General features: G+C 41.5%; 1 protein-coding gene across 1 annotated transcript; it reads right to left on the bottom strand.

The window, feature by feature from the left end:
• Positions 1-2,064: 2,064 nt before the first annotated feature.
• On the bottom strand, positions 2,065-4,081 carry LOC136188176 (tigger transposable element-derived protein 4-like). The gene is made up of 3 exons (XM_065975909.1): positions 2,509-4,081; positions 2,445-2,458; positions 2,065-2,274 (listed from the first exon to the last, which is right to left on the bottom strand). Exons 1-3 carry the CDS (start codon positions 4,079-4,081, stop codon positions 2,065-2,067), a joined length of 1,797 nt encoding a protein of 598 aa, XP_065831981.1.
• Between the last annotated feature and the right edge of the window lie 4,499 nt (positions 4,082-8,580).

Below are 8,580 nucleotides of genomic sequence, written 5' to 3'. Positions count from 1 at the left end.
GTCCACTTCCTGTGGGACCAAAGCTGGCAGAAAACAAAAGTCCAATCGTAGCTCTATCTTCCTCCTCGGCTATTCATTTATTACAGATATTGGCGAATTTGTGATCAAAGCATCTCGTCGGATCGTCAGAGTTATTTGCTTTTACTTGTACTTTACCGGTGCTAAGAAGCTGCATTCCAGAATTTACAACATCGTGTTGGTCCTCAGCAGCATCCTTTTAAATCTTAATGTGACGTTCAGTCTCGGCTTTCTCTACTTACCTGACAGTGCTACCGTGCTGAGAGCAAAGACCGTTTGACTAGATACTGCGTTAGTTTGATGACCAATTCTTAGCAGCGCTTCAACGGGCTCATCTGCGCGCGTGCGAGTCTTGCAACTGACACGCCGAGACGGAACGGGTTCGTCTTTCACTGTTTGATACGCAATTTTATAAACGACGGGTCCTCCAGCGATTTCGTCAACATGTTGTCGGGCGCTCCTCTCTGATAGGAACGTTCAGCCTGATTGCCAGGATGCAGAACAACATTGAAGATTTCCTTATTGCCTAGATCAACAAAAATTAGACTCATCTATGGCAGCAATACATGTAGTGCAATTTATTCTTTAAATGATTTGTTTGGTAAATAACGCGGTACAAAAATCGATTTCAACGGGTGTCTTACCAAAGAACCGGCAAAAACGTTTATGTCATACACTTAACAGTTCGAGTGCATATAATATGTCAATAAGGGACAAAAAAAGGGGGCCCTACCGCGAAAAAACCTCGTCTATCCAAGTTAGAGTAGAATTATTCACAAATTGATAAAGAAGCTCTTGGTAATAATTCTTGGAGTGAATAAATTTCACATTTATCTATACGGCCGACAATTCGAACTGATCACTGATCATCAGCCTCTTACCAAAATTTTTAGGCAAAAAAAATCTGTATTGGCCGCTGCTCGACTCCAACGTTGAGCTATATGTATTACCTTCTGCTTACATTTACTTGATTACATATCGCTCATCGCAGAAACATGCGAATGCCGATAGATTTTCAAGATTACCTGTGAATCACATCGAATCATATGGCGCTATATCAGGGTCAAAAATAGTGAACATGTATGTATTCATCAATGATGAATAGGTTTATTGATGAATGATGAATAATCATTGATGAATGATGAATATACCATTGATGACTGATGAATACGTTCATTGATGAATAATATATTTGCTGAAAATGGCCGTCAAAATTGCAAGGGTAGAGATAAAGTCAATCCACAAAAATGATAAGCGGTACGTAATTTGTTGACATTACCCGCTTTGGGATTGCGGTCATAGCTTTGCATCTGTCTAGGAGAGAAGTTAATAGAAGTCGCTTTAGGAAAGGGGACAAAAAATTGTTGGAAAGAAATTCGAACCGCGCGCACGTGCAAGCTATCGCACTTGCCGATAAAATAAAACAATTTCATATTTTTCTGTCCAAAAAGAATACAATGTGGCAGCTGTAGTCAGCCATCATGATCGGATCCTATATCGGCATCTTGATTCGAGTGAGAAATAGGGCTAAACATAGAAAGATCAAACTTTTTTGCAATGAATGCTACATTATAAAAAACCTCAATGATGGAAAATCTAAACTGCATTGCTGGCATACCTGGACAGTAGGAATGGGCATGTGAAAAGACGCTCCGTTTGTAATAAGGGCGATCAATGATATGACGCGAATTCTGACCGCAAGTACTGTACGGGAGCAGCACTAGCAAATTTACGAGGCCGTGCTTTGTACCGTTCGTGAAAAAATGCTAAAATGCGAGGAGCTGTGAGGATGTTGTTTGACAAAATTGAAAAGGATAATCTCGTCTATAGAATTTTGACTATTATTTGCGAAATTCCAATTAGTGAAGCTCACGATAACGGAGACGAATCGTGGAGTTAGGTCAATTGGAGAAATAGACGTTGACGTCGGAGTGTATGGACGTGACCACTCCTACATACAGCATCTCATGCGGCTTGGGACTACAGTCTGTCAATCATTTCATTGCAAAAAATCGATTCACCTGAGAATTCAAAAATCAAGCTGCGTTAGATTTCATCGGTATCGGCGTGAGTGCCATGTTTTAAGACATACGTCGCAATTGTTTTGCACTCTGCTTCTGAAAAGGCGTCGGGCATGCTATAGCGTAGACGCATCTTATTGTCCGTGAGGCTTTTCGTCACGGCAGGATGGGCTGGCTCACAAATGATTTGTTTTTTCGCCAAGACCAGTAGCAGTTCGGCGTGAAGCTGCTTAATCTATAATAAATTTAAACAAGTTTTTTTTTAAGACTTTAAAGTGCGTATGGCACTTGCAAGTACAGTAGAACCTCTCAATAGCGGACACTTTGGGACGACGTTTTTTGTCCGCTATAGAAAGGTTGTCCGCTCTAAGAGGGCTGTCATATTTTGTTTACTTATCCTTTTACTTTTCTTACAACAACTACGAGAAGTAATCTAAAATATGTTTCTGCTTTGTTTTTTGACACTTACACATGGCAACGCGATCTACACAAGAAGCAACCATGTTTGCTTCGTCGTAACAGCCTTTGCTTTTTAAAAACTCTTCAACATCCTCAAGACTCGTCATGGCTTCTCCAAAACTTTTAGTAGCTATTTCTCGCTCTTCATTGTTGCCTTGGACCTCGTCTTCATCTTCGGAATCAGAATCTATTTCAACGACGTCTGAGTGATTGGCTTGGTCCAATGACTGCATAAAGTTATCTTCCCAGTTCTCATCATCAGCTTCAAAACACACTGGAACATTTTCTTCTCCTTGAATGTATTCAGCTACATTGCAACCTTCTGAACCAACAGTTTCTTGCATAAGCTGTGCAAGATCGTTTTCGTCACCTAAATCTGTGAACATGTCGGCTTCGTCTACTCGAACAACGGTCATGTCACTACTCAAAACTCCAGCATTTCTGAAACACTTAATGATTGTGTCAGGTTGGACATCACGCCAAGCTTTAGCCACCCAGCGGATTGCAGTAAGAATAGTCACAGACTTAATCACATCAGACGGAGTATCACTTTCCTCAATCTTTGCTAAGACGTATCGAAGCAAAGATTTTTTGTAATGAACCTTGAAATTCTGTATTATGCCGAGGTCGAGAGGTTGCAATTTTGAAGTTGTATTTGGAGGTAGGAACAAGAGTCTCACATTGCTGTATTTTGTCTGACATTCCGGCGGATGACACGCTGCATTGTCCAAGAGCAGCAAGACCGATCTGTTTTGTGTGCTCATGCGCCTGTTGAAAGCTGCTAAAATTTCTTCAAAGATTTTACTTGTCATCCAAGACTTTGGCTGGTTAAAGTATTTCACTGGCAGAGAAGCTTTATTGATTCCTTTGAAGCATCTTGGGGTACAAGACTGCCAGACAACGATGGGAGTTTCTTTTCCTCCTTCTCCATTCACGAATAATGCTACTGTCATTCGATGCTTTTTCTGTTTACCTCCATGGCATTTCTCTCCTCTTCTCGCAAAGCCCTTGTCAGGCAGAGCCTTCCAGAAACAGCCTGTCTCGTCAAAATTGTAGATGTCTTTTGCGCTGTAGCCTGTTAGGAGTTCTGGGAGCCTCTCTTTCCAAGACTGAACGGTGTCTCCCCGAACAGTCCCAGATTCGCCACAAATTGTGACCTGCCTAAGGTTAAGCCTTGTTTTCCACTTCTGAAGCCAGCCATTTGAACCCCGAAAGTCATTGATACCCAAGCGTTCAGCAATCTCCTTGGCTTTTTCTATCAACTGCGGCCCTCCGGGATAGATATTTTTCGACGAAGCCATAACATACCACTCGTACAAGCGATCGTTGACATCTTCGAATTTTGACTTTCGAGCCTTTTGTCGGAGTTGGATTGCTGTACTTGAAAGGTTGCTTTCATATTGCTCTAGGTACTGCTCTTTCTTTTTCAGCGTTGTTCCAATTTGGGTTTTGCTGCAGTCAAACCGCTCCGCCAATGCTCTCAGAGTGAGACGAGGATCGCTCTCTGCCGCCTTGATGACTTCAATCTTCGTTTTGAGCGTAAGATGCTTTCTCTTTCTTGTTGGCAACGTCGGGCGAGACATCGCTTTCTCTTGTGCAAAACACGTGCAAAAGCCGCGCACGCTAAAGACGACCGCGGGCTTCAAAGATGGCTAGCCAGCCTGGTACTCTGCCGGACACTACCTACATCGAAATACCATCTTTCGTGAGAGGATATCACATCTATAAAGAAGATTGGAGTCCTGCAGTTGGAGACGTCCTCCTATTGCAAAGAGATCCTCTAAACGAAAAGGACCGAAACGCAGTGGCCATCGTCAGAGACGGTTCAGTTGTTGGTCATGTGCCATTCAACTTAGCGCCACTGTTTTCTCATTTTCTAAGGCGAGAATTAAATAAAGGAACGGTTAGAATTACAGGCAGCCGAGTTAATCGAGGAGGAGGGTATGGGCTTGAGATTCCGTGCACCTACTCTCTCTACGGTCCGGCAGCATTCTTGCAGCGAGTTGCGTCTGTGGTGGAAGAACTTCGCCAGAAGAATTTGATTTAACTACAACAGCCTCAAGGCTTGCTTAATTAATATCCCTGCCTTGTCATAAGAGACATTTGTGTCCCTTTTGAGAAAATTTGTTTTGTCTTTAACAAAGAGGTCAAGAAACAGGAATAAAGCTTTTTCGGAGTACAAATGTGTCCGCTATACGAAATTTAGAGTGTCCGTTAAAGAGAGGTCAACGTAGTACTAAAAGGTAAGAAGAGTCAATTCGTGCCACGGTTGTTGTCCGTTATAGCGAGGTGTCCGTTAAAAAGAGTGTCCGCTATTAGAGGTTCTACTGTATATCATGACAGCGAATATTTATTTTGTTATATGATTGCTTTTTCGTAGAAAGTTTGGCAAAAAAATATTTTGCGCGGTGCTCTTTTAATACTTGCAATTCGTTTTTATCGGTTTCGCTACAAAAACATCAAACTGAGAGATCTCATTCAGGATCATTATTTAGTTAACAGTAACTGTAACACTTGTTATTCTTGTTTTTGTTTTTGACATTGAAAGCGCCTTGTATGGCTACTGCGTTATTGTGGCACGAATACTGACGTCTAGACCGTCTCGAAAGCAGTTTTGCGCAAATGCGGCAAAGGAAAAGCAAAGAGTGGCGATGCTTATTCATTTGAATTGCAAACTTCAGCGTAAAACGCACGCTAGGTTTAGCACCCGTACATAAAATCCCTGTCTGGCGTCACGAAAAAGAAGTTTCCTGGTTTGGCCTTAATTGCTTTTAAAATAGAATTAAATTATAAACAAATTTGCCTTTTACCTAAATTCTGAAAAACTTGCAAATTGCTTCAGTGGCATGGCGACTTTAGGCACCCAAAACGTACTGTTTTCTCACAAGCATATGCCGAATCTTTCTAAAAGAATCTTTACAAGCCAATACAAGTCTTTTAAAAATTTTAAAGACAAAAACTGGACTTGAAAAAAGAAATACCGTCGACGAAAGTTTGCTATCAGGCGTTATCCGGGAGTTATCCGGGTCGTCACGCAGTAGAGTAACAGCCGCAGTGGAACAGACGTGTGATGGTGTCTCTTCAAATAAATGATAAAATTTTTGCAAGGTTTGTTGTATGGAATATCTAACGCGGGCGGTGCAGTGTTGGTAGCAAGTAATCGGCAACGAAATGACCAGTGGAGGTGCCAAGAATTTCTTCAAGATAGAAGTAGAGACTCATTAAACATTTATTTTTATTAGGTGGTTGGAAAAATAATAAGACGGCTGGCAAAAGTTCGGTTTCAACCACCTCCGACTACCGTAGCTGGAACTCTAATCATCGCTTACGCAAAACGACTTGAATCAAAATTTTATGAGTTTAGCAGGTACGTACTGCTTTATCTTAGACCTTCCCTGGAATTTTATCATAGCTTTGTCTACAGACAAGATATGATGCGGTTGTGTAGCCATCATTCGCATCACTTCGAATATTCCAATTCATTCGCGCCCGCAACTACACGCCATTCTTGACCACAAAAAATTTTTCTTTTTGAGGAAAGCTAACGTTTCCTTGGCCGTTTTCGTCGCGATATTGCTGACAGCATATAGATAGTATGGCGTCAACCCGTACAGCGCTAAAAACAAGCTAATATATTTTTTCTCGGACGTCTCTCATTTAATTTAACCAGGAGCAACAATGCAGAATTTTCAGTTTTCCCTTCAAAACTTTGCGGCCATACACCAAACCTCATCTATTAGATTACTTTTACAGTAGAAGCCGCAAACGCTTTTAAAGAAGGTGCAGCGGCTTCACATGGACAAACCTCCGTAAATGCGTGCGAAATATCGCGCAAACGTAAAATTGCGTAAGAAACGAATTCTTCTGGTAAAGCATACTGTATGTAGCAATTTTCAAAGCGAATTTGTTGCATTAGTTGCATCTGTAAAGTAGGAAAATTCACCTCTGAACCCATCAACCCGCGGATCTATGGGAAAAGTCGCACGACTTTCTTGAAAATTTACTGAAAATACAATGTATACGCTTCAAACTGAAAAAGATGGGCTCCCCAACATTGCAAAGCCTCATCCATTATATATTTTAGCCCCACAATAGCCTTAAGATACTGACGCTTTGGCCAAAACAGCTAATTAAATGAAAATGCATCCTGTGACATAGGTAACTTGTGTAGCAGAGCCTAGGTGGTACCGCCAGCTTCTAAAGCGGCTTTTCTCCTTCTGCAGTAGCCAGAAATGGGCTTGAATCAAGACATCATCCACATGTACATTTATCTGCTAGAAGCATGTGACAGGTAAAAAACCTTACATGAAGTCGCATTGCACCTAGTTGCCAGGAAAGTGCACTGCTCCAGGAAGCTCTCTGCTAGTGAACCGACTGGAGTAGAAGACACGGCTTTAATTGAAGCAAATTTTCATCAAGTCTTAAAAGTGAAATGGCTTTTAAAAGGTGAAATTGAAATTGCATTTTAGACGTATTTGCTTCTATTCATTATATTCTAGATACAGTAACTGTCGATGCAGTTAATCCTGGAATTTACCTAGGGAAGTCATACGCTGCAGGCAGTCTTGAGTCACAAATCGTTTTAGTTGCTTTTGTTTTTCATTCCAGTCAATGCCAATTAAGTCGTCTGGCAGTTCCTCAGGCTTAGCAGTAACACTCTCTTTTCCCAGACGAACCCCTCTTTCAAGCAACAGCAAACCCTGCTTGTCGTCCGGGCAAAACCAACAAATTATTTTTAAAAGTTTATTCTTTCAATCAAAAAAACATGGTTTGAACACGTGTTGTCTTACCAAGATTTCTTCTTGAAAAAGATATTTTGTGAGCGGCCACGGAAGATTGTCTTTGTCTGGTTCCCGATCATTGAGAAACCATTTGACAATGGTGCGCTGCTGGACTTCCGTTGGTTTTGCGTAAGCGTATCGAACTCGTCGTGACTTTTTCTTCTTCAATTTCGTAAACGAATTTTGCATGGTGCGCTGTAAAGACACTTTCTTGTTGCTAGGCACCTGCAGCTTTTTACCGTCGTCAAATGCGAATTCATCCCTTCTACTCTCAAGCAATTTCAAAGTAAGACTAGCTTTTTTGACTTTAGAGTAAGCAGCAAAAAGCGCCTTCACGTCCGATTACTGCTCTGTACTACCGTTTAGAGAAGGGACAGTTCGTGCTAGCAATTTTTTTACACGATTGACGTCAAAGGTTGGTTGACACTGTTGCTTGTCACGACCAGACTTGATTATTCTGACCACGTCATTTAGACCAATGACCTGGCCCAATTCGTTTGCAGGCGGATCCGGAGGAAATGACTCGTTTTCAGCAACGACGTCTTGTTCGCGTTCGCCTTTTCTTCAAGCAATAAAATGTATGTGTGAGCAGATTATGCCTTCAACTGCGGACTTCCTACACGTGCATGAGAGTTAGTGAATGCATATTCCGCAAGGAATGCAAGCAACAGAGCAACAAAATGGAGCACATGAAGGAATTCTGGTGATTGTGTACCCTTCAACGTCGAATACCATCTTCCGTGAACAAGCGTTTTTAGAAAATTTTAACGCGCTCAGCGCTTTGAACAGAAAGTCATCTTTCAAACGTAGTCTAATCAGCCGAGTCGCACAGCTCAAAGCATTGGCGGAGATGCCTATATCTGCGTTCCCGCCGCCATCGTTTGAGCCAATTTATATCATTTCTCTTCTCGCCCCTGCGCCTTTTCTGACGACAAAGTACAGACGCATGGAGCTGTCCTCTAAACTGAGAGAGGGCGAAAATATTAAATATCAGAAATCGTCTAAAAAGATGGTTGCTCTTCAAAGGCAAAAGTAAACAAATGAGTGAGTACAGCGTCAAAAACAATTTTACAATCAAGTTTGCTGTTCCAAAGGCAGGTAGCCCGCAAAGGAGTAAGCGAGGTGCAGAGGTTATAGTGACCGATACTGTACAATATGCCAACAGAGATACGTTTTTGTTTTAGTTTGAAAATTTAGTATTACTTTTTTAAAATTATTTGTCTTGGAATGTTTCTTTTAGATAATGAACATCCAAAACCGCGAGATCCGTATATCGTTCTGCATTCATTATTGATCGCAAG

This window comes from Oscarella lobularis, chromosome 6, assembly GCF_947507565.1.
Source record: "Oscarella lobularis chromosome 6, ooOscLobu1.1, whole genome shotgun sequence".
Lineage (NCBI taxonomy): Eukaryota > Metazoa > Porifera > Homoscleromorpha > Homosclerophorida > Oscarellidae > Oscarella > Oscarella lobularis.
Note: the sequence above shows the minus strand (reverse complement) of the source record. Positions and strands in the feature narration are given on the sequence as shown.